Source organism: Onychostoma macrolepis, chromosome 01, assembly GCF_012432095.1.
Source record: "Onychostoma macrolepis isolate SWU-2019 chromosome 01, ASM1243209v1, whole genome shotgun sequence".
In the NCBI taxonomy this organism is placed as follows: domain Eukaryota; kingdom Metazoa; phylum Chordata; class Actinopteri; order Cypriniformes; family Cyprinidae; genus Onychostoma; species Onychostoma macrolepis.
Window position 1 is genome coordinate 16,753,785 of NC_081155.1, and position 27,799 is coordinate 16,781,583.

Here is a 27,799-nt window from a genome sequence, read left to right on the forward strand (position 1 = left end):
AAATAACTGAATGTAAAAGAAAGAAAATAAAACACAACACAAATATGGTTGCTCTCTTGAAGCAACACAGAGACACCTTTCTGGCTGCTAAGTGCCTCTTATTTCCAATCAATCTGATACTTGATCCATCGTGGTAGATCAGCTGATGAATCACTTGAATTTAGATGCATTCTCTCCTCAACGGATCTCAATCTCTCCCCTTCCTCTCTTAATGACATGCTGTTCTGGCACGGTATCGTCGATGGCAGGAGCTCAGCTGTTATCCCCTCCCAGCAGTCAAGAGTTAGTGGGAAACTTATTTTATGCCTCTGCCTCTCATTCGAATATTAAAGTTACTTTGCTTATAAACTGCCTCTGCAGGACACTAGTCTCTATTATTGAAGAGGAAGGGAGAAAAGTAGTGAGAGGATAGTAATGTAAGGTCTGGATTAACTCCCTGCTGCTCGAGCGGGGCTGTATTGGGTAGTGGATGACTAGGTTGGCCTCTCCATTGTGCTAAACGGGCGATAGAGGAATGGGAGTCTTGCATGTGGAGTGCATGTGTCTGTGATCGCTCATTTTGAGATGAATAGACTCAGAACGGATGAAGAGGAGGAGCGGAGTGAGGGAGATTGATGACAGGGAGGGGGTGAGGAGCAGAAGTGTAGAACGACGGATTAGAGAGGAATGATCCGGAAAACAAATCTGACACATGGTATCCCATATATTATGTGTGTGTGTGTGTGTGTGTATTAAATGTAAAGTTGAAATGGGAGGCCATGTGTTTCATTTCACATGTTCATCTCAGTGGTGTATCTGAAGTGTAAACTGCTGTTGTTGGTGTTGTAAGGAGAATATTAACTTGGAATCTGTAATGGGTCGACTCAACATTTATTCTGAAAAGAAAATGTCAGTAAAATAAGCATGCGTGGTCAACCTTGATAGATTTCTCTCCTGTTTGGGATGAAGTAGAATTATAAACTATATTATTAATATTTTATTATATTGTATTTGTACAGTCTATTTTGACATTACAAGTATTGCTCAATGTCATGAAACTACAAGGTGCTTCCCAGAAAACAAATGTAATGCTCATATAAGGCTGGTATATTGTTGCAAAGGTTTTTTTACATTTATTTTTAATTTAAAAAAAATTTTTTTTTTCATTTTGTAAAGAGGAAAATAATGGTAATGTTTGTGTGTCTGTGTGTATATGTATACACACACACACACACACACATTTGTTTTTGTGAAAGTAGCTTTAGAAAGAAATGTATTATTTGATTCAACATAAAATTTATAACACAAACTTTTAAGCTGCATCTTAATTGGATATATCTAAAGACAGTTTATTGCAGCTCAGAGGTGGCATGAATGCATTTTTCAACTTTAACTTTGGAGCAAAAATCTGGCTTTAAACTTGAAAGAAATAAAGATTCGACATTTATCGTGATAATTATCGATATCGACTGATATGAAAAACATTATAGTGATAATTTGTTTTGCCATATCGCCCAGCCCTAATTGCAATTGTATAAATAATGGCATGAGATAGATAAATGAGTTTTAAATGGGTATTAAAGCATTTTTTTATTAATATGGAAATAAGAAATATTTTTCTAATGAAATGATATTCTAAATAACAAACTAATACTGCCTTTTTCCATAACTAATTAATTAACATGTTAAATTTACAACCCTAATAGATTTTTTTATTTTTTTTCATTTAATATTAAATGTAATTTATTCCTGTGATGGCAAAGCTGAATTTTAGTGCTCATAAGAAACATTTCTTCTTCCCAATGTTAAAAACTGAAAATGTTTATGGAAACCATGATACACATTTATACTGCCATGCAAAGGCAAAAGACCGTAACTTCGATTTTTGTCGAAAATTAGTTATTGATATTTTTGGGACATTCAAGACATCCTTTATCATGTACATAAGTATCTTGAGTCAATTTTGTTGTTTTTCCGAGAAAATAATGGGTCGTCTCAACCATAACTACAAAAAGTCCCGGAGAAACCAAGGCAGAACACTGTATAACACCAGTTACCGCTCTTTCGCTTTGTTTGGAACACTCAAAATGAGTTACGGCGTTCTGCCTTTGTTTAGCCCCGCGTCAATATGAAGTTACGATTACGGCTTGGAGTTATACGGTGTTCTGCTTTTTTACAGTCTGACACATTTTAATCACGGTGTAGACAAAAGAATTAGATCGCAATCTACCAAACAGCTCCATATAACAAAGCACTGTAAAGACTAGACAGCTTGGCAGCAATACATAATCGTGAATAACCTTTAAAGATTTTTATTTTTATTTTTTGTAATGCAGATTATCACCAGGTTGTCACTTCTAGTTGGATGCATGTGTACTTGAATACCGTAGCATGTAGCATGATCAATCATAAAATCAGTAGCCTAACGGAGATGTTTAATCCACATTTTTCTGAGCATTATTCCTGCTCGCTGGCGTTCACCTCAATCCACAAGTCGTTCTTTTAGCTTAGGCTATTTCGTTCAAGTCAATATAAGCAATTATGCTATGTCTTGCATTATTTTACGTTACTGAGCATAGCAAATAAATTGGTTGCAAAACAGTATCCACTCAGATGTTGAACTTTTAGTCTGCTTGTCACGGTCAAAAATAAATAAATAATACAGTCACATTTTATGCAATAGCCTATATGAGATAGCCCATGATCACTAGATTTTATACAGGTGTTACTATAACGATTTTTTGTAAATGGTGATCAGCAACCAAATATTGATCATGTGGAAGTTACTGTCTTTGGCCTTGGTGTGACTTCTCAGTTTTGCAGACAGTGCAAAGGCAGAGTACAGTAACTTCAAAATAGGGGTAAAAATCAAGTTTGAGCTCACAATTTTTTTAATGTAGATAATTTTCATTACTAAAACATCTAATCGCCAAATTTCCAGTGTCCTACGTAAGTAAAAAACTTTTTTCACACTCTAGCGAGTCAAGGTCTTTTGCCTTTATAGGGCAGTATACAGGTTTCTTCGATGAATAGAAAGTTAAATAGAACAAAATTAATTTGTAATATAATTTTTTAAATAATATTATGAATGTCTTAACTGTCAATTTTTGGTCACTTTAATTCTTGCTTGCTGAGTAAAAGAGCTCATTTCTTTCTGAAAAAGAAAAATAAATCTTACTGACCCTATGACTGGAGTCCCACCTCTCTTGATGGGATCAACTCCAAAAGGGAAGAGGAGGAATTAAGACAGGAAATTAATATTGGGGGCACGTAAATGAATAGAAGTCAGAAAATTAAAGAGGCAGAGGCACACACATACACACTGGCAAATCAGGCACACATTAAACGTTTAGTGAAAATCCACAAAACAAGAATATATAAACACATATGTAAAACATTATACTACAGCCGTTAGATTAACAAGCTAAGCCCCCCTTCCCGCAGCCCCATCAGTGGTGTTACCTCATTAAAGCCGAATCAAGGTAACGGATCAGTCCATCTCGGACCCCAGGGGAGTGGCTTTGATCTTGAGTAGAGCGTGGAGACCTGAAAGAGAGAGAGACAGAGAGACTGTGAGATTTCGCCATGCGGCATGACTAACATGGCAAACGCCCACGACCGACTTCACACATGAGTGCACACGCAAAACAATCATTTACAGCCATGTACAGACTTATACATCAGTGTGCATGCATTCATGTGCACTGTCATACATGTGTGCATTAAAACGCTTTGGCTTACACAAACACACACTCGCACCAATGTAAGCATATTAGATGTGAAGAGTTCATTAACGTGCTTATTATAAACATTTGAAATCATTCATCACCAATGTACCATAGACTTTTTCGTTTTGACATTTGAACTGCCTGGGATTTGTTTCAGAAGTGGTCATTTAGATGTTAAGGGAGCAAAATGTGTCTTGTTCACAGGCTTTGATGCAGCAGATGTTAGATCTGGCGAACTGTGGTTCATATTTCTCTCCGCTCTTTCTCCTGATCCTTGTTCCCTTTATCCAAACTTTAATAGGTTACTGTGGTGAAAAGAAAAAAAAATTATACTTAACTTCGGGTTTGTCACTTTGTCTTTATAATGGGCTGGAGGCAAGAAGAATACAAGAATTTTTTCAAAATTATTGAGCGGGCAAATTCTTATCTCTCTCTATGACATACTGTATGTACTGTTGAAAACCAGTATGAACTATAACTATAACCGACTGATATCCTATTATAATGTGATTCGCCTCGATTCTTCTGTTCTCATGCATGCATGTATCTTTGTTTCTTGCAGGATGACCATTCCATGTTCTTCCAGTTTGGACCCTCTATAGAGCAGCAGGCCTCTGTCATGCTTAACATAATGGAGGAATATGACTGGTACATATTCTCCATTGTCACCACCTACTACCCTGGATACCAGGACTTTGTCAATCGGGTGAGTTGTCGCTATTCATTTTTTTCTCAATTCGATTCCATTTTAATTTCAGTTTAACTGTTAATTTAAGCAGGTGTAGAAGTAATTCACTGTATAGCATGTCAAGTTTTAGGTCTTCATCCAGACCCCAATGTATGTTTATGAATCAAGTAATCTTGAAAATAAAACACATGAGTTCTGATGTCAGTTCATTTCAGGTGTTATTTCATATAAAGCAATAGAAGACTGCAGGAACTCATCAAACATAGTTTATATGTTAGCTAAATATATATTTACATGTACATTTAAAAAATATATATATTTACATATACGTTCAAAAGTTTGGAGTTGGTAAGATTTTTAAATGTTTTTTGCAAAAACCTCTTATGCTCACCAAGGCTGCATTCATTTGTTAAAACATACAGGACAGTAAACAGTGATATTGTGAAATAATATTAAAAATGTTTTAAAATGTAGTGATTTTATTATTTTTTATTTTCATCAATATTGGTAATAATAAAATATGTGTTATTATTATTGAAAACAGTTGTTGCTTAATACTTTATATATTACTTACTACTTGCTTACTACTTGATATATCACTGTGATATATTCATGTTTTTTTCAGAATTCTTGAATAGAAAGAACAGCATTTATTTGAAATAAAATAAATCTTTTGTAACAGTGTCTGTAAAAGTCTTTGCTGTCATTTTTAATTTCTTGAAAAAAAAAAAACCTTACCGACTCCGCACTTTTGAACAGTATTTTATGTGTATTGTTGTTATTACATTTATTTATTATTTTAAAGTTATGTTTAACTGAGAGTTTAACAGTTGTTCCCTGGATTTTATTTTTGAAGGAATTTGGAGCGGTGCAGAAAAGCATTGCAATGTGCTTGCTAAGATGTTCTGGATGTTTTTAACATGTTGCTATATGTGCTTGCTAGGGTGGCTACCAGGGCTTGCTAGGTGATTTCGAGTGTGTTTTGAGTGGTCAAAAGAAACGCATATCAGTTTAAATGGCTCATGTTCATAATCCCACCAAACAATCCATTCAGAAATTGCTCTTGTTTATCAAATCACTGAAATGCATCATCAGGGTGTATAAACACTCACCTATCCAGAGCTGCACCAATTTGGCCAAATTGAGATGGGGATCTCGTGAAAGCCTAGACTGCTGTTTGCTTCACTGCCCCCAATTCTGGAAACTCTAGCTGGTTCGATTCACACCCTAATACCGAGGTTCTAACTCCCGCTGGGGCGCCAGCCGCTGCGGTTCGAGTCTCTTTCATCATCAGGAGTTTGCCAATGCTCCTGACTCAACTAATGCTCTCTTCCTCTCCTCTATCTTCTGTATGCTAGGGCTCCTGTCAAAAGTAATACACCCGTCCTCTCCTCTACTTTCACTATACGTCGCTCCTATAGGAACTAATGCTGCTTTCCTCTCCAATTTTATGTCTCATTGTTTTTGATTTCAAGACATAGTTCACTCAAAAATGAAATTGTGTCATCGTTTACTGACCCTTATGTCATTCTTAACCCATGTGGCAACAGAAAAGAGTCTGCATGCAAGATAGAAAGTCAAACAGGTTCGGTATGACATGAGGGTGAGTAAACGATGACTAGTGCAATTTTCCCTGTAACCATCTTTCTGTTCATTCATCACACGCCTCTCACAGTATGCGCCTTTAGCCTTGTATACAAGCCCTATAATAGTAGTGTTGACCCTTTTAATTCATACTAGCAAAACAGCCTTTTTAGAACAAGGTTATTATTGTTAACTAAAACTAGAACTATTTAAAACATTTTGTTGATTGAAATAGAGCTGAAATAAAATATAAAAATAAATGGAAAGAAAATAAAAATAAACAAAAAAAATTAACTAATTTAAAACTAATGAAAACAACAAAGGCATGTAATAAAATATCAAAAACTTAAACTAAAATGAAAATAAACTGAAAATAATAAAGAAATGCGTTGAGTCTGTGTAGAAATATATACTGTATTTTGCCTCAACTGGGAAGCAACGGCTGCAACTTACTGTTGTCACAAACCTCCTAAATTTATGTCTGGTCCACAGTGCTGTGGATAAAGTTCTTAAATACACAGTGCAATGGTCAGGATTGTGTTCTTTGATTTCTACTGTAATTCTCCAAATCAGGAGCAGCCTCAGGGCGATGCAAGCAGAGGTCCAGAGGATGCTCTGCTTATTGAGGAGGCTCATGCAGCAGGCTCTTGATGTTCTTGCAGGTGTATGGCAGGCAGGCTTTGATGCTCTACCAGTGAGACCAGTGCCAGGCTTTGTGTTGCTGTCTGCTGGAGGAGGAACAATGGTTCAGGCGATTCCAAAAGCTTGAACAAATTGTGTCCAGTTCTGTTACTCTCCTCTCCAGCCACACTGACATCTGTTTTCTTGTGCCTCCTATTTGTGGCCCTTCATCTTCTGCAATAACCTGGGTTGCTGCAGTAGTTTTTTTCTGTTACTTTGCGCTTTGTAAATGGCCGTAGAAATACCTTGGTATTTAAATGAGGAATTCACAATGTGTCAGGAAAATATCAGTTTTCAGCCAAATATCAGCCAACTTTAGATTTTTTTGTTTGTTTAATTAGGCCTAATCGTTGTCAGTCGATATTGAATATGCATGCTCACTTCAACACTCACTAATCTTTATAAAACTCGAAATAACATCTGCTTTTTATATGTGCATTTATAATATGATGCCTAAATTAATTTGTAACATTTTAAATGATTGATTTTAGTGTAGTTGTAGTTGATTTTTTTTTAGACTGAATTGTATAGAATTTTAATATAATTTATTTTCTTTTCTTTTTTTTGTTATTGGTATATCAATAATTAGTAGCTTATCAATATGGGCCAAAATTTACTAAAATTGAACTAAAACTAAAACTGTATGTTAAATTATTTTCAGTAACTGATATAATTTTGAAATAAAATATTAATAATAATTAGGTGAAAAACTTGAAAAATGTCATTATTTACTCTCAAGTTGTCCAAAAACCTGTACGAGTTTCTATCTTCTGCTGAACACAAATGTTGCTAACTACACAGTTGCTGGTCTCCATTGACTTCCATAGTATGAAAAAAAAAAAAATACTATGGAAGTCAAAGGCTTCCAACAACTGTTTGGTTACGACCAGAGGCATCGTGCCAATTTTTGAGCCAAGTGGATTTTGAATGCAGCATTCAAAAGGCAAAAAATAGCTGAATAATATTTTGTATATTTGATACAATCACACCAGCATTATTAAATAGTTCAGCGCGTCATATCATCAGCTGCTAAATTCAAATCTGCATTTGCTGGCTGGCTGAGCCAGAGACATACGAGTTTGTTCAGCACAGCGCATTATAACCAATCACACACGATTCTGTTGAGCTTATGAATGCAATGACCAATCAGAGGTGTTCAGAAGAGTTGTTGCTAAAATGCCGGTGTTTTCTTCACTTGCTCGCTGACTGAATACCTCTTTCTGGCGAATTCTCTCATTAGAAACAACAAACTGCAGATGTGTGTATGAATCTGTAAGTAAGATATTCATTTCATAGTGTAAACAGCTTCAGTGATTTTTAATGGGAGTTTTTGAGAGTGCTTCAACTTGATAATGTAAATGTTCTTTGCTCTCTTTGCTTTTATTCACATGAACTTTCAATGTTAAATTCACATTAAATATGAAGTCAGTCGTATTGAAAATATGTTATGTCATGACATAGACTACATTATTAGGCTACTTGACCATCGCCCACTAAAGATCAACTAACATAATCTATAAAGGTGAAAATCGAGATATTTCATGGTATACAGTAGTTAATGCGTTTGGGAATGTTTCGAATAAAAAAAATAAATAATGAGTGCATGACGCCCCTGGTTACGACATATCAAATATCTTCTTTTGTGTTCAACAGAAGAGAGAAATTCATACAGGTTTAGAACAACATGGCGGTGGTGAGTAAATGATCACAAAAATGTGAACTGTCACTTTAAGAAATGTAAGAAACTTAAAAAAATTAAAGCTGTATAGAAATGTAAAAACCCCTAAAAACTAATACAAATGACAAAAGCACAATTACTAAAAATAAAATGAAAAAAATTATAATACAGAAATAAAATCAAATTTAAAATGTATTTCTAAGTACATTTTACTGTTATTAATATTATTAAAACAGTATATAAATAAAACTAAAATATCTCAGATGTAAATATAGTGATCTGTCAGCAGAGTGGAATTGAAATGTAAGAGTATCAGTGTACCAGGGACCATCACAGTCATTTTTGTAGATTTAGCCCTGTGGTACCGGATGCTCACAATACACTTGACTGCATGTGTGTAATGATACTGTCAGTGCAATTTGCAAGTCTGTCAAATTGGCTGGAAATATTTGGCGATACAGAAATATGCATCATCAGAATTGTGGGTACGATAATTTCATTTTCCTCTAGTTTTGACTGCAGTAGATTATAATGGAAAGCATCTCTGTGGACTAGTGTTTGAACAATTTGTTATGAGGAAATGCAGTTTAATTTCTCTCTGTCTCCTCAGACAGAGCAGAGCAGAGCAGTTCTGTGCATTTTGAAACGTGGATTAGGTCTGCTTCTTTACAAATCATAGAGATCAAAAAATGTTTGGTATCTGGATGAAGTGCATGATGGGAATTTCACTTTTTATGATTAGTGTTTTAATTTATTCCTTGAAATAAAAATTTAGCTTTCCCTTTCTCTCTCTTGTTGTCTTTTTGCCAGTTTTCTTTTTAAACTCGCTCTTCTCTTTATATTTAAAGAACAAAAGCAAAAAGAGCTGGAGGCAGCAGGAGGGTGTTACAGGACATGCCATTTTTTCATCTTCCTTTGTCTGTTTTGCCTTCATCCAGATCCGGAGTACCGTCGAGAACAGTTTTGTTGGCTGGGAGCTGGAAGAGGTGCTGCTGTTGGACATGTCAGTAGATGATGGCGACTCAAAGATCCAGAACCAGATGAAGAAGCTCCAAAGTCCTGTTATACTACTGTACTGCACTAAAGAAGAAGCCACGACCATATTCGAGGTGGCACATTCTGTCGGCCTCACTGGTTATGGTTACACCTGGATCGTACCATCTCTGGTGACAGGGGATGCAGATAATGTACCCAGCGTCTTTCCAACAGGTAAAAAGAAATATAAATGATATATATGCTTGCATATATACATCAAATTGCATGCTATTTCTTTACTATTGTTTTTTAAATTTACTAGCAATTTTTGACTGAAAATAGTTTCTACAACATTTTTGTCAGTGTAATCTTTGTAAAATCTTGAAATAATATACATTTTTCATACTGTACATTATTATGCCGTGATGCCTAAATTCACTTTAGCATTTAATACAGTTGATTGTAGTGGTTTTAGTTGATTATCTTGTGACTAAATTGTATAGAATCTTCATTTTTGATTACTGGCCATCAATATTGATCAGCTTGTCAGTATTGGCAAGAATTTTAAATGACATAAAATTTAATATAAGAATTTTATATCAAAAGTCTGAAATAAAATAAAATATTTATAAAAATTAGATGAAAACTTAAGCCTAAGAAATGTAAATTAAAATGAGAAATATTGCTTTGTCAACTAACTGAAATAAACAGGTTTACTTTTAAGTACTAAAATTAATAAATAAATCAAAATAAATAAAACTATAGAAATATTTAGCTACAAAAACTACACATTATTTATTTACTGAATTTACACTTCCTGCATCTCAGGTTTGATCTCTGTTTCCTACGATGAGTGGGACTATGGACTGGAGGCTCGAGTGCGTGATGCTGTAGCCATAATCGCCATGGCATCCTCCACAATGATGCTGGATCGGGGTCCTCACACGCTGCTTAAGTCTGGATGCCACGGTGCACCTGACAAGAAAGGCAGCAAGTCAGGAAACCCCAATGAGGTGCTGAGGTGAGTCAGGCTTAGCGGGGTGCCAGGGTTCAAACACTGACATCTGGGGTCTGCAATCATACACGTACACAGGCAGTCTTGCCAGCATACACACACTTGCAACACCTGCTCAGGAGGGTTTCCGAACTAATGGAGTGTTTTGAAAAGGGTAAAGAGCGCTAGACAGGTGCACAAGCATACTGTACACGCATACATACAAACACACCATGGTTGCTTTTAGATGCTGTACAGTATAGATCTATACAGTACTTTGGGATAATGGGTTTATTTTCATGATAACATTTTAATCCCTGATTTTATTGGTGATTTGACATACAGTACTGTTCAAAAGTTTGGGGTCAGTAAGTTTTATTTATTTTTTATTCAGTAAAGTATCAGTATAGACATTTATACTGTTACAAAAGATTTCAATTACAGAAGATCTTTGTTTTAAATTCATTGTGTAAGCTGAATTTAATTGCGCTCTGTAAATAAAATTTACTTACTTAATTACTAAATAAATGCTATTCTTTTGCGGTCTCTATTCATCAAAGAATCCTGAAAAAGAACATCATGGTTTCCAAGCATTTTCAACATTAAAAATAAGAAATGTTTTTTTGAGCAGCAAATCGGCATATTAGATCGATTTCTGAAGGATCATGTGACATCGAAGATGCAGAAAATTCAGCTTTACCACCATAGGAACAAATTACATTTTAAAGTATATTTAAATAGAAAACACTCATTATAATTTGTTGTAATTTTTCACAATATTATTGTTTTTACTGCATTTTTGATCAAATAAGTGCAGCTTTGGTGAGCATAAGAGACTTCTTTCATAAACATTTAAAAAAGTCTTACCATCCCCAAAGTTTTGAATGGTGGTGTATATTACTGAAATGTAAACTTGTTTTGGATATTTCTGTTTTTACTAGTGGTGGGCATAGATTAATTTTTTTAATCTAGATTAATCTCACTGTAATCTTGGAATTAATCTGGATTAAAGTGGCTCATTTGAATTCTGCCAAGTAGATCAGAATAAGTTCACTACTAGTAGTAAACAACTAGCAGTCATCAAGAAGCAAACATAATATGGTGGTAATTCGTGGTGTCGTGGTAATTAATAGGCTAACTAATTAAATTAAATTATGTAATTTAAAATTACATAACGTAGCCTACCTAAAGGCTTTTGCGTTTTTTCCCGACATAAAAATAAAGGGGATTTAATATTGATAATAACATTGAAGACATTGTATGATTATTCCTTAAAGATAAGGTTTTAATAGTTTTAGTAGTAGTCGTCTATTAGGTTCTGCCCAATGTCTTCAAGTGAAACCGAACTTTTATTTTGACGGGTTGCCGTGAGGATAGTAGTGATGGGAAGTTCGGATCATTTTACTGACTCGGACCTTTGAGTCTCGTTCAGCAAAATGAACGAATCTTTTTTCGAGTAATTTTGTTCATTTCGTTCATTTTAGCAAAATATAATTAAAATGTTACGTGCTACTTCCTTAACACATCTACTACTTATGCAAACGTTGATCACACTACAAACAATACAAACTATAATGCTATAAGAAACAGAAAAGATTAATTTATCGTTTACCTGGGTCTTGATTAGCTCACCTCACCTCTTATCTGACAAGTCTTCGGGTTTGAGTCGTTCGTTCATCACGTGACAGCCTCATACACTAACCAATGCAGTCAGAGCCGGAAAGAGAATTGATTCGTTCACCTCCCGAGTCTTCGGGTTTGAGTCGTCGTTCTTTTGTCACGTGACCACTTGCCGGATCAGTAAAATACTATAGTAAAACTGTATTTTTTGTATGTTGGATCATATTTAAGAATTATCATAAAATTATCAAAATATGTGTAATAAGCATTTTCCTAGAAATAAAAATGGTCTGTTTTTGTGACTGTTTCTTGAGGATCTGTGTTATTTTAAAAATAAATAAATAAAATATTGATTGATTTGTCCTTTCACTGTCTTTGTCTATCAATAAACATATAATATAACTATGTAATAAAAAAAATCCAAGCCTAAAATTACAAAGCACTTATAGTTTGTTCATTTTTACTCCAATTTTGACTTTGCTGGTATAATTGTTTTTCCTAGGCAGACTTGACATATTGGTCTAATGTTTGTATAAGAAGATTGGTCAAAAAGGACACAATGACATGAAGTGAAAGCAAATAACATTTTGAATATGAATGATTAATGTTAGTTTAAAATATTAAGGTTATGATCTGGCTCTGTGGCTTTAGTATATTTTAATTTTCTTGTATTTTTTATTTAAATTGTTTTAATTCATTTTGGAATAGTTATTCTCTTTGCTAAAGCTTTTTCTGGCACAAAAATAAACAATAAAAAAACAATTCAAGAGTGTGTACACAGTGTTAATGTCTAAAGTGTCATATGTTACAAAAGTATAGTAAGTAACACTGTAGTCTAATTTAAAGGGTTAACTCAAAACACATAAATACAACAAGGTATTGTATTTTATGAAGATTAGACTCCAAAAAAATAAATTAAATTAAATTAAAGCACAACCAACTCTTTATTATCTTTATTACTACATTCAGTATTATGGGAAAGAACCATCGTGACAGAAATTAAAAGCAATAATTTGAGACCAGAAATGCATCACATAACTGTACGAGTAAATAATAATAATAATAACAATAATGACTATGCACCCGTTTGTAAGGAAGGTTGTAAATTAACAAATTTCTCTGCCCAAAGCTGTCACGTCACGTGACAAAAGAACGAACGACTCAAACCCGATGACTCGGGAGGTGAACGAATCAATTCTCTTTCCGGCTCTGACTGCATAGGTTAGTGTATGAGGCTGTCACGTGATGAACGAACGACTCAAACCCGAACTAAGGTGAACTAACTCCAGTACAGAACCTATAGGATGTTGCGCATGCGCGACTGAACGAATCACTCCCTGAGACGAACGTTCTTCCCGAGTCACATTAAAGATTCGTTCAAAATGAACGAATCGTTCAAGAACGACCCATCACTAGAGGATAGTTTTTCTCAAATGAAACGCTCGAATGCTCATGAAGTGACTCTCAGAGCAGATCTGGAGATGTTGTTCATGTATTTATGTCCTCATTTAGTGAGACGACAGACGTTAATATCACTGCAAGCATCGCGGTCTTCTGTATGAGTAAACAAACCCGCGCGTCTGCGCCATACATTAACACAGAGACACGCAGAAGTCATATTTAAATAGACGTTTTGCGGCTTAATATTTACAAATAGGAGTAGGAGTGTGCTCACTTGTGTGTGCGCTTACGTTTGTTTGTTTGTTTGTGTGTGTGTGTGTGTGTGTGTGCGAACCGGGGCGGAACTCCGCTGTGCGCGCGATACAGAGAGCGCCACCATGTAACGTAGAGACAGAAATGACACGCCGTCGTGTAAATAAGATAAATAACATAAGGCTATTTAGTTTGTTTAATAAAAGAACAAGGTATACACCTGTTCTATAGGGAAGGTAACATTGAATGACTTCTTTTGTGGTCTGGCGCTATAGAGAATATAAAATTAAGGCCGCCCCCCTAAAATAATGGTAGGGGAAACACTGAGATTTCCATTGGGAAAAATACATTTTCCCTGAAGCAAACCCGGCGGCTTCATAGCTGCATCCATGTTAGCACGCATACACACAGGTTCGAAGACTCGTTCTCGTCCCCTACAGTGCAATTCGGCTAGGTATACATCCGCGCTAAAATATCAAGGTGAAAGTCATCATAGCTTGCGTAGTATAGACCCAGCTCCCAACCCAACTTTGAGAATAGATTAACGGCGATATTTTTTTTATCGCCCGATAAGAGTCTCACGTTAACGCAGCACGTTAACGCCGATAACGGCCTTTTTGTGCTAAAAAAACATCATGTTTATGTTAAAAACATATTAATATATAGCTTAATTAAAAAAATCCATTTAATAAAATTATTGGAATCATGTTATCAATATTGATGATACTGGCCATTAGTGGTAAAAAAATAAATAAAATAATAATAATAAAAAAATAAATAAATCCCTTATTATGCTGCTTTAAAGTTCTAATTTTGCTTTGGAGGTACACTGGGTGTACACCATATACAGCACAAAACTATTTGAACACTTGGTAGAAAATATATGCATAAATAATTAATCATACTTTAAGATTGTGATCCAGAGGCACAAGATGGTCCAAATGAACGAGGGTACATCTGGGTATTTTAAATTCATCAAGATTTGAGAAGCAGACGCCAGTAAATGATGGGAACACAATGAAATGTTGGAGTTGTACTGCTGCGTCACTGTAAAATTATTTTTAACCACTGACTCTTCGCATCCTCATCCTTTGGGAGTGCATACAGTGATGGCCAAAATTATTAGAACACTAGTAATTTCACCAGCTAAAAAAATGGTTTTAAGTCAGTTATTTCTATCTTTTGCTGTAGTATGTCAGTAGGAAATATCAGTTTATATTTCCAAACATTCATTTTGCCATTTATTTTAATAATCCTGTGAGATTTTTGTCTGACAACAGCCAGTGCTCCACACAGAGATCTGATCATCATCCAGTCTGTCTGGAATTACATGAAGAAACACAACAAACTGAGACAGACTAAATCCAGAAGAACTGTGGCAACGTCTCCAAGATGCTTCAAGAAACCTACCTGCAAAGCTTGAGAAACTTCGCACGAGTGCGAACGCTGCTTTAAACGCAAAGGATGCTCACACCAAATGTTGAGTTAATTTAGTTAATAGAAGTTAATTGATAAAGAAAATCTATTTATGACATTATTTTTGACAGCATCCTCATTTTACAGCATTTTTACACAAGTGCCTAAAACTTTTAATAGTACTGTAGCTTTGCAGGTAGGTTTTTTGAAGGTCCAATTCGTGTTAACTATGACTTTTGCCTCAATAAACTCCTAATTTTAAAAGTTAGTAAGGTTTTTGTTAAGGTTAGATATTGGGTAGGATTAGGGACGTAGAATATCGTCATGCAGAATATGTGCTTTATAAGTACTAATAAACAGCCAATATGTTAAAATAGGCATGCTAATAAACAGCATGTTAATAGAGAGAATTGGTCACTATACTAAAGGTGTGTTGCTACCAAGGGGCATCTGATGATCCGTCTCACCTGACCATTTGTGATTGGATCAGCCAATTTGGATCCTAATACCAGGTGTAAAGCGAGTCCTAGATTGAGCAGCATTCTATTATAGCCATACTGTACCTGTAACAGCTCCTGCAGAAAGAATGAGCGAGAGTGACAAATGGATAACAAAAGAGAAAAAGAGAGTACATTATTGGTAATGTGGGTCTGCTGTAGCTCCTCGCTGAAGCGTCTGGCACAGAGCACCTTTCACTTTTCTTTCCCCATTATGTCTCCTCTGACATTCAGCCTGCGCCCACGTGTCTGTACCGGCCCGGCTGTTATTTTCATCTTAGAAACATAAATATCCATCGTAATACAAAAGTGAGCTTTTCATCTGAACTGCTCTGTTCTCTCTTGTACTGTTATTTGACATTTAGTATTGAGGGGCATTGATTCCTAAGTATTAATTAGCGTTTAGGCTCGGTCACACTCTCTTTTAGCCAGTCATTTGATCTGCTGGTGAGGAGTTAATTGAATGCTCGAGGCAGAGCAGGATTAGGAAGCCGAATGGAACAACAGTGGGAGCCCGGCCTCTCTCTCTTTTTCTCTTTCTCTCTCTTTTCTGCGTCTAGTTTTCCCTCTTTCTTTCTGTCTGCCTGTCCCCTCCCTTGATTAACTCAAAACATGGCAAAGGAGGATAATTGTAACACTTTTGGGTTTTTGCTCCGTGATCTAGGGAGCGTTTAGACTAAATCTTACAATTTTGCCACAAACATTGTTGACCTATCAGCAATCATTACCTGCGTCAATTAAATCTATTTCCTAATCAAACTGGATAGCATTGCACACTAGTGCGGTGTTACATTCACTCACCTAGACTCAGTAATTGCAGGCTCTCTAATACGTCTTTTAATGTAATAAACTTTAAACCCCAGAGACAATCTTGAAATACAACAGTAACAAATTAAAAATTACCTCTCATCCAGACTTTAATATGAACAGTTGTGGCACACGTATGCTGGGTTCCCTCGGTGTATTCATCACGTGCCAATTTCAGCAGAACAGACGCTGGACTCACCTTTCCTCATGTTTAGAGGAGGCTGTTATAATTGTGTACTGTATACTGTACAGTATAGGTCATTGCAGGTTTTTTATAATATCATATTAGGCCCAAAAATCAGAATCAGAATGATAAAGGATTTTATTGCCAAGTGTGTTTACACACACAAGGAATTTGTGGTGACATGAGCTTCCAGTGCAGACATGCATATAATTTGAAATACATATATCATACACTCTAAAAAATGCTGGGTTACATACAACCCAGTGGTGGGTAAAAATTGGACAGAACACATGCTGGGTTGTTTTCAACCAACAGTTGGGTTAAATGTTTAACCCAACCTTCTGGGCAGTAACCCAACCGCTGGGTAAAAACAACCCAATCACTGGGTTCGTCCATATTTTACCCAGCTCTGGGTTGTATTAAACCCAACATTTTTTAGAGTAATAAAATGAAATTTAACACTAATGAAAAAAACCTACATTAAAAATTATATATGATTTAATTTATTTTAAACACAATTACAACAGTAAAAATAAAAACTGCACTACAATTTTAACTAATAGATGTCATAATTACATTTTTTGTCATAATTTACTCACCATTGATCGTGTTGTTCCAAAACTGTATGACCAAACCTGCATATAGATCTTTCCAAAAAACTGTTTTCAACATAATAACAGCTACTTGAGCAGCAAATCAGCAAATTAGAATAATTTCTGAAGGATCATGTGACACTGAAGACTGTATGATGCTGAAAATTCAGCTTGGCATCACAGAAATTAATTATGTTGTAAAATATGTTAATTAGAAAACATATGGTAATAATATTTCACAATATTACTGTTTTTGATCAAATAAATGTAGCCTTGGTGGGCATAAGAGACCATTTAAAAAAATCTTAATGATAAAGGGTAGTGTTTTTTTTTTTTTTGTCTACAATATTTATTTTAATATATATATTTACAGTTATTCCTGCTCTACCTACACTTTCTTCTTTCATCTCTTTTCTTCTCTATGGCTTCTTTCTGTTTACTTCCATCTGATTAGTTTTAGGCCAAAGGTTCATGCTTTATTTTAAGGTCCAATTCTCGATGTTAACACACCATTAACTGCAGAATTGGTCCCTAAACTAAAGTGTTACTGATTCTTTCTTCTCTTCTTTTTGAACCCTTACTTTATACAGTTGTCTGTGTGAAGTGTTTGAGGGGTGGTTAGCAGGGAAACATTCAACATTCCTCCGATCGCTTAATTTTGCAGTCTCTGAAAACACTTTAAAATATTCAATGCCAAATTTGGAAGCTATTTTCTAAGGCATGTATGTAAAAGAGCACTTATTTCCAGCACTTAGCTTGGACTTGAACCAGTCAATAACACACTGCATACAAATGCACCATCATTAATGAAACACAATAGTTACGGTTTGACTTAAACATTAAATTAAACATTTATAATGTTTCTGGAACTGCATGTAGCCAGGAGAGCATGTTATGAAGAAATATAGTTGTGTTGTTGCAAAAAGCTTTGTTTGTTTAGATGAAGGAAACAAGTAATTAAGTGGAAAAAAACACTTTTATGTTATTTGTGAATGGTGGATTTACAACAATTACCCAGCAGGCATAGTATCTGGTAGAACAAGATGGTTGTATTTGTGTAATTAGGCGGATGTGTTAGACTAGTCTTTAGAGTCGCTGAAGTGGATTTTTGAATTGGATGATGAGAAGATAAGGACACTTATATCTTATGAACACTGGAGAACACAAAAAAGATGGAGAAAAAGTAGCCGTAAATACAAAACGGAGAAAACGGTTTTGTTTAGAGTCCTCTGGGAGTGCAGGTTCACCTGCAGTGCACACCTGGGACCTCACATATGCGTGCACACGCACACACTTGAAGATTTTGAATGACAGCGTTATGAGGTGGGCTGAATGAGAAGCACCGGACCCTGTAACCCCTCGAGGACTCTAATGATCCGCTTCCACCATAATGGAGACGATTTAAATGGCATTCTGAGATTCTATATTATCATTCTGGAACACCCACCATGCTCTGCGGTGGATCTGTCAGCGATGATGGAGGGCTTTTCAGCTGGATGGGTCATGATCTGTGATGGTTAAGGGCCTGAGACAGCCTCAAGGGCTTCCTCTGAAGGTCAGCTGAAGGTTTTGGCATGGTTGTGGAAGGTTAGATGAGATACATGTACCCTATAAAGGTTGAGAGCGAGATTAAATGAGGTTACATGTACTTATCTTGGATAAATTGATTGCGAGGACATGTGTGGATTATTCTTGTGAATAAAATTTATTTGATTCGGATCGAGCTTGAATTTTAATTATTAATTTAATCAATTTAATGGTTCTTTAGTTCTGAATCTTGATTTTTATTGTTGTGAAGACAGTTTTCCACAATTTTGTAGATATTTGGAATCCACATAAAATATCATTAGCTTATTGATGTTCTAAATTCCTTTAGCACTTTTCATCCTACTGATTTCCAAGTTCTTATTTTGTTTTTAATATGTTTATTTATTTATTTATTTATTTTAAATTGATGCAGCCTTTTATTGTCAAATAAATTGCATTTTAATCCTCTGAATGATACGAAACTTGGTGACTTTTATGGCATTTGGAATGTGAACACAAAAAGAAAAAAGAAAAAAAGAGGGCATGATTCGAGCAGGGTAAGTGGTCGTAAAAAAAAAAAAAAAAAAGTGTCAAACTTTTTGTCTTCGGTCAAAAATGACCGACCATAGGAAATGAATGGGAAAATTAACAAAAACACAATTCTCAGAATTTTTGTGTGTACAATCAACATGATCTCACAGAATTCCGTGTAATGTTCACGGACTTAATTAACCTCCGAATCTGTGGCATCACGGAATCGCCAAAAATTCCGTGATGGGCTCAGAAGTGATACCAATGTAAGTCAGTGACAGGCATCAGCCGTGCTCCACGCACGGAAACCCTTAGCATCAATATGCCGACGCAAATTTATCGTCATCATTATTGTTCAGAACTGGGTAGGTTTAGGGTAGGGGTGGGGTCAGGTACTCCAGTGAAAGTATAACTGCATCGGAGTCACTCTTTTTACATGGTCCGATGCAGCACTGGTGTTGAACCAGTGAATCCGTGCGTGGACCACGGCTGATGCCTTCTGTGAGCCCATCACGGAATTTTCGTCGATTCCGTGAGGCCACCACAGATTCGGGGTTAATTAAGTCCGTGAACATTACACGGAATTCTGTGAGATCAGGTTGGTACAATCTACAAATCTGCCACAATGCAGAAAAAAGTACACAGCAATGATGGGGTGAAACTCTAAAACATCAAGAGTGCAAAACCAACACATCCACTCGCACACACACACACACACACGTGTACACCCACACTTATACACACCTATGAACTGGTGTGACTGTAACACAGCAAATATGTAAAATAAAAACAATAACTCAACTACAATGCAAAAATGTGGACAGCAAGGAAGGGGTTACACTCTAAAACATCAAGAGTGCAAAACAGACACACACTCACACACAACTATACACACTGGAATTGGTATGGCTATAACCATATAGCCAAAATGAGTCAGAAAACTGAAATAAGAGGTTGAAATCAGATTAGACCCAGAAGGATTAAGCTCTGATAAAACATTCCTGTTCATTTGTTACATTTTTATAGAATTTTAATGTTTTATGTAACAAAATGCTTTCTCTGTGTTCAGGTTTGACTGTAGTAATAATTCAAAAACTGACACTTCAAATCAACATTTCAAACCAAAAAAAATAAATAAAAATTCTAAACCTTTACAAGGAGTTGTCTTTGAGAAGGTCTAAACATATCCAAACCCACAACTTAATAAAAGTATTTAATAAAAGAGTATTTATGTCTAAAAACAATTAGAGAATTTATAGGCCTTTTATATAGAGCTATATAGGAATCTAGTGGCTAAACCATAGAATTGCAGAGGTTTTTTATTTTTTTTATTTTACTCCCACCAGATGCGTAACAGAGCCGACGAGACGTGAGGCGTACGGATCCATGTGCAAGCTTTTATTTAGAAACTTAGTCAAACACAGGCAGGGTCAAACATCAGCAAACAGGTATGGCACAGGCAAGACAAAAGAGCAATCCTAAACAGGCTTGAGTCAGACGACGGCAAACATAATCCAGAGGGCTTGACAAGAAGGGTAATCTGTAAACGTGAGCATAAATCCAGGTGAGGAGCAGACACAGTCCGAAACAGCAAGCAAAGGGTTAATCTAAGATACGTGCAAGAATCAGGAACCAGGAAAACAGGCAAGGCAAGACTATGAAAACTAGAGCAGGCTCCATAAAGTAGCTATCAGAGTGATAAACGCTATACAATACTCGGCAGAGAGGTAGAGGAAGTCCATGGCTTAAGTAAGGTTTGTGATGGGAATCAGCTGTGTAATTAGTGCAATCAGCTGTGTGTGTCATCAGTGCAATGTATGATGGGAATGGTAGTCCAGGGTGATATGTACCAGTTTATGTGTTGTGAAAGTCAATGTAATCGGAGGGCGACCTCTGGTGGCAAGTGGACAGAAGGCCATGGACAGGATTCGTGACAGAGGTTCTACAGTTGTACCATCAGGATACAGGGGGAGTTCAGCAATGGTTCCTTCGACCTTGATATGACAGGCTGAGAGTGCGTTGCTGGGCGCCACCACCACGCAAGGAGCTGAATCGAGCATCGCTGCTTCGAGAGGTTCTGCGGCATGCACCGCCACCTCTGGAGAAACTGCAGCAGGCACCATTGCTTCAGGGAACACAGCAGCGAGCGACACTACCTCAGGAGGTTCTGCAGTGTCCGCTGCCACCTCTGGAGACATCATAGTGAACGCCGCCATTTCTGGGAGTTCTGTGGTGGTGTATGCAGTAGGGGTTGCACCAACTAATCGACTAGTCGAGTAGTCGACTTTAATGCTCTGCCATGACGCTTTAAGCTTGACGTTGACTAGTCGCTGGCCCTATAGAGGGCGCAACAATATAAGAAATCTCTGAAGGACTTCCACATTTAAGCTCCGTTTCCAAACAGTTAAAATGACAAATAAATGCATACTCTGAAAGCGCTCCACAAGACATGTGTGATTATATTACTGGATGCTCGAAATTGAACGGGAGAATGCACGTTTTAAACAGCTTATAGTACAGGTCAGTTAATCGCCATTCTAATATAATGTGCTGCTGCTCTGTAATGCACACACATAGGCTTCAGACAGTAGCGCGTACATCACGCGCACACAGAATCGTTCAGCGTGGAAATGTATTGTCAACACTGTTCTGCGATTTATCAATAAAATAGCTTAGAAACTGAAACGTTCAAGCATATATTTCTTATTAACTAAATCCCACAGCTTCATTACTAGTAGAGATTAGCTGCCAGATAGAATTAATTCACACACGCAATCGCTCTCACGAATGCATTCATATGAATATAATCTTTACTGTGCAACTTTATCTGTATGTGATTTAGAACGAGCAGAAATCTGTGAGAAATATAACGAATATAAAGACAAAAGAACTGATAAAAATGAGCTGTTATAGGAGCAATAGCCATGTGGGCGGCACTGTGTCATATGCCATAGCTGTGCACAAGGTGTTTGTCACAGCTCCAGACTTATTTGTTCATTAATGACGTCATCAGCGACTAGTCGACTTCGAATCGACTTTCTTCACATAAAAGTCGACTTTAAAAAATCAGAAGTCGTTCAACCCCTAGTATGCAGCCCAAACACACCAAAAAGCAATCCCCATCATGGGAAGCACTTCAGACAGGGGAATCAGTTCAGGAACAGGAGGGCTTGAGTGAATGGGTTTGGGGATACCAGTTGCGAGTGCAGACACCAGCAGTGCATCCCTCACACTGGATACCAGACTAGGATACCGAAGAACTGACCTTGAATATCTGGGTGTGGTAGACCGGACGTGACGAGACTCTGGACGATCAGCGGAGACGTGACGAGACTCTAGAACAGCGGCCATTTTCCGAAGAGACTCTTGAGTGGCGGCTATATTGCAACGGAGCTCTTGAATGGCAGCCATGTTGTGTAGAATCTCTTGAGTGGCTGGCATGACGTGAGCCGGTTCTGGAGTAGCATGTGTGACTTGACTCACGAAGATCAACCGTGACTTGGCTCACGAAGATCAGCGGTGACTTGACTTGGCTCAGAAATGGCAGCTGTGACTTGACTCATGACAATCAACTGAGAAATGATGGTGCATTGTTTTGGCCACCATTTTGTGAGTGCGCTCAGGTGCGTCCGCCATTTCAGTCATAGACGCTGTGTCACGTTCCTCCTCAGCGACACCCACAGTGAATGAGGAGCCAACACACAAAGCATAGTCCATAAACTGCGCGAGTGATGCGTGCGGACCCTCGTGTCTAAGTTCAGACTGTAAAGGCTTATTTATCCCATTGCAGAATCAAAACCTATCAAAACACAGTCCGGCAGATCAGAATAAAAATAAATGTTCAAATACTCTTGAATATAATCCTCGAGTGATCGTGTGCCTTGTTCGAGGGTTAATATCAGTTTTGCAGTGTCCATACCTGGCCAGTGTCCACTTGAAAAGCTGCTGGATCCTTGTGAGGCCGAGTATTCTGTAACAGAGCCGACGAGACGTGAGGCGCACGGATCCATGTGCAAGCTTTTATTTAGAAACATAGTCAAACACAGGCAGGGTCAAACATCAGCAAACAGGTATGGCACAGGCAAGACAAAAGAGCAATCCTAAACAGGCTTGAGTCAGACGACGGCAAACGTAATCCAGAGGGCTTGACAAGAGGGGTAATCCATAAACGTGAGCATAAATCCAGGTGAGGAGCAAACACAGTCCGAAACAGCAAGCAAAGGGTTACTCCAAGATACGTGGCAAGAATCAGGGACCAGGAAAACAGGCAAGGCAAGACTATATAACTAGACTATGAAAACTAGAGCAGGCTCCATAAAGTAGCTATCACAGTGATAAACACTATACAATACTCGGCAGAGAGGAAGAGGAAGTCCATGGCTTAAGTAAGGAGTGTGATGGGAATCAGCTGTGTGATTAGTGCAATCAGCTGTGTGTGTGTCATCAGTGTAATGGATGATGGGAATTGTAGTCCAGGGTGATATGTACCAGTTTATGTGTTGTGAAAGTCAATGTAATCGGAGGGCGACCTCTGGTGACAAGTGGACAGAAGGCCATGGACAGGATTCGTGACAAGATGGCACTAATTTGGCTTCAAAAAATTGGATTATAAAACCATTGACTCTATTTTAACATGAAATACTGCATTAATTCAAAAGTAATATACTTTTTTTTTTTTTTTTTAATTTGTATTATTTTCAGTGGAAAGAAATTGATCATAATTATTACATAAATATTAATTAGTAGCATGAAATTGTCTCAAAATACAAAATGAAAAAGAAAAAATATTATTGAACAAAAATGTTACATTGATTTTACTGGGGGGGAAAAAAGTAAAATTTAAAAAAACAATTTTTAAGTAAAACTTTTGACCATGAAGGCAACAAGTGTGACTTCCAAATAAGGAGGGTTAAAAAGATAAAACTTTTTATAATTCAGTTACTGAATTATATGCCTTTTAAATATTTATAATTAATATATTACACTGTAAACAATTCAGTGAAATTTACAGTAAAAAAACAGCAACTGGTTTTACAGATTAAAATTAAATTTACAGTAAAAAAACTTCATAAAATAAAATAATGTTAATATAGCAAATTACTAAAATATCTAAAAAACGGAAAAAAACCCTCTTTATAATGTACTGACAGCCACCTTAAAAACACAAGTTGTGAGAAAGCCACATTATGAATCAAATTACATCACAAGTAACTTTTAAATAAGTGAAAGTGATGTGACGTGGCCAAGTATGGTGATCCATACTCGGAATCTGTGTTCTGCATTTAACCCATCCTAAGTGCACACACACAGCAGTGAACACACACACACCGTTAGTAAATAAATACTAATGTCATAATAATAGAAGGTTCACAGGGTCAAAAAAATGAAATAAAATAAAAAACATCATGGTAACATAAAAAATTAACAAGAAACAGTTATTTCAATCAAAAAACGAAAGTGAAGTGCCACAGAGAATTCTGGGAGCGTTAATTTACGTTTTTCACTGTAAATTATAGGGTTACTTGTACTTTTTCAACTTACAAAAGCTGTAAATTTAAGTGCATTGTACATTAAATCTCCCATTAGATGTATTACAGTTTTTCATTGTCTGAGCGTTATCCAATTTACAGATTTTTACAGTATATTTGTACAGCCATACATGCATAAATGTTACGTGTAAACTTATAAGCTAATTTCATATATAAAATATTTTTATTTAGAATTGTTACATTATAAATGTCTACTGTCTAAAATGTGTATGTATTTATTTTGATTCTTTTTGTATTGACTAAAACATATACAGTATATGGTCTCCCCAATCTTGAAGATATTACATTCTTGCTTGTTTGTTGGTGTGTGTGAGTGTGTGTATTACATTGTGTTTTCCCTTGCAAGTGTGATTGTGTGGCTTGTCTCTCTGATGCTTTGACTCCTCTGAGGTGCTTAAGGCTTGTGAAGCTGCCAGGCTTTTATTCTTCACTTGAGTTAATTGTAGCCCCTCAGGCTGCCGCTCTCAGGTTCACTGGGTGGCCAGTAGACCTGATGCCCAGAAAGTTTAATAAGGTGGTTGTGGACGTTTTTATTATGCTTTTGGGCATTGCTGAAAGACGCTGACAATAACTCTTCAGAAGTAGGTCAAGATATCAGTTGTACACTGGTGAACCCCTTCGGTCTTGCAAGCTGTCTTTCTCTCTCTGTCTTCTTTCTCTGTCTATCTCTCCATTCTCTGCTCACTGTCACACACTTCCTTTCTGTCTCCATTTATTGTTTGCTTTCTCACACTTATAGAATACAAAATACAAAATGAACAGTCTGCCCTTTCAAAATATTTGGCTTTAAAGCTTTAACGCAGCTCAATTCCCAAAGGTGTGTTTGTGTGCCTTTATACAGAGAGGAAGTGTTTGTGTGTCTATGTAACAGTGTGTGTTTTAGGTCTATCCATTAGAGTGTGTGAGTGCTGGTGGTGTATCACGGTGTTACAAGGCCCACAGGCTTCCCTGGGGAAGGGGTTTGATCATTACATGGTGTCCTGTGTAAGTAAAGGTAATTAATCTCTGGTTCACCCAGGAGCCTCTAACTTGCTTTAATTAAAAATGCATACATAAACACGCACACACACTTTTAGAAAAACCTATACACACTTCCCCAGCCCACATCCACTTTCATGTATATAGATCACACTGTGGGTGGCTCTGAATATGAGATACGAGAACCAAAGTATGATTCGATCTGTGTTCGGTTAATCTGAAATCCTGTTTAGGTTCACTAATATCATGATGTCGTAATACCTCATGTGTTATAAATCCTCTGCAGATTATTGTCGCCCCTGTGTTGATGATGCATTAAAATAATCCAATGCTGGTGGGCAAACACTGTAATTACTTCTAGACTCATAACAGCCATGCCTGCCTCCCTCTAGACCAGTGACGTTTGGTGGGCTTCTGAAATGAGAAGACAAAGCCCCCTCTTGGCGGGACTTTTAGTCAAATGTACTGTAAATTCATGCTACATTTGATGTTTACGAAGTTGAAGGCAAATGAAACACCATTTACCTGACATTATCAACAAACTAGTTTTTTATATTAAAGGCATAGTCACGTAAAAATGAAACTTCTGTCATGATTTACTCACCCTGAAGTTGATTCAAACCTGAATGAATTTCTTTCAGATGTTGAACACAAAAGAAGATATTTTGAAGAATTTGTGTAACCAAACAGTTGACAGTAGCCATTGACTTCCATAGTATGGGAAAAAATACTATGGACATCGATGGCTACCGTCAACTGTATGGTTACACATTCTTCAGAATATCTTTTTTGTGTGTTCAACAGAAGAATAAAACATAAAGGTTTGGAGGGTGAGTAAATGATGACAGAAGATTCATTTTTGGGTGAACTATCGCTTTAATTGGACTCCATATGCATTATGTTTCAGTAAATGGTCACATAATTTTCATTTCTGAGCGAACTGTTCTTAATAAACATACTATTTATTAAAACCAAGTCATATCAAGTCTCATTAAAATGTGTTGATGCTTTTTGTATTACTTCAAAAGCAATTTTAGAATTATAAAGTAAAAATCATATTTTATGTGTCATTTGTTATTATTAATAGTCACATTATTTTCAGAACATTAGTCAGCTAATCCCCTATAAACACAGTTGGTGTCATGAAGGTTGCCGACACGGAGGTGCAGTATTAAATTAACTGAGCTGAGTGCTCACGAAAAAACTTCTCAGTCACAGATCATTTAAAGTAATTTCAAATTCGGATGTGACCATAAGTAGTGATGTCTGAGTGGGTGAATTTTTTACCTCATAATTAGTCCGTCCAATTCCAATGGTTTGACCCTGCCAGGCCAATTTGTGGACTGTTTGTAAACATGATGAGCGGGCGTTATCCCATTGACAGAGTAATTGGCCAATCATATCACACATTCAAATTTCTTTTGTCCAATCACATTGCACCTTCTATATATCATTTACTTTAAACTGAAGATCATATACTCACCCTTATGTAACTTGCATGACCTTTTTCATAAAAAAAATAAAAAAAAATTTTAAAAAAAAATCCAGCTGTCAAATTCAGGTGCAGTTTTACTGTTGAATTCAAAATCATGTTTGAACCTGGGTCCACCTACATATTCCAGAGAAACTGTACCACTAGCCATGAACTTCTTATACTTGTGTAAAGAACTACCAAGTTGTTAAACAGTTGTTTTTTCTTTGGTCATGCCTCATCTCGCCCAGGGCACCAAGTGATCCCATCAAAAACAATATATGTAAGACACCCATGTGCTCAGGGGAGGCAAAAGACACATTGCCTCCTTCTGAAACTTTATTCAGTGGTCTCACTGTTGGACAGTGTTACTTTATATGCATATTAAATTTTTTATATATTTGTAATTTAATTAATTTTTAAAAATTTTAATACATTTTTGTATATTTTAAATTTTATTTCAACTTAATTTCAGTGAGAGAAAATTATTTTTGATAGTTTTAGTTAACAATAACAACTTTGCTCTTCTGAGAAAACACCCCTGCTCTAGACATTAATGAAATAATCATATACAGTCCTCACACTCCCTCAAGTTTTCGATGGTTGTTAAAGCTGTTCCCTGTTGACCTGAGAGGCTATCTCACAGCCGTGACAAGTATCATGAAA

The 27,799-nt window shown here is 36.5% G+C and overlaps 1 protein-coding gene across 1 annotated transcript in view; it reads left to right on the plus strand.

Annotated features, from left to right (window-relative positions):
* grin2bb (glutamate receptor, ionotropic, N-methyl D-aspartate 2B, genome duplicate b) overlaps positions 1 to 27,799 on the plus strand; it is a 125,643-nt gene that overhangs the window by 67,207 nt on the left and 30,637 nt on the right. The window contains 3 exon segments of the mRNA XM_058777380.1: positions 4,270 to 4,413; positions 9,277 to 9,547; positions 10,142 to 10,334. Of these exon segments, the coding sequence (XP_058633363.1) occupies positions 4,270 to 4,413; positions 9,277 to 9,547; positions 10,142 to 10,334 (608 nt within the window).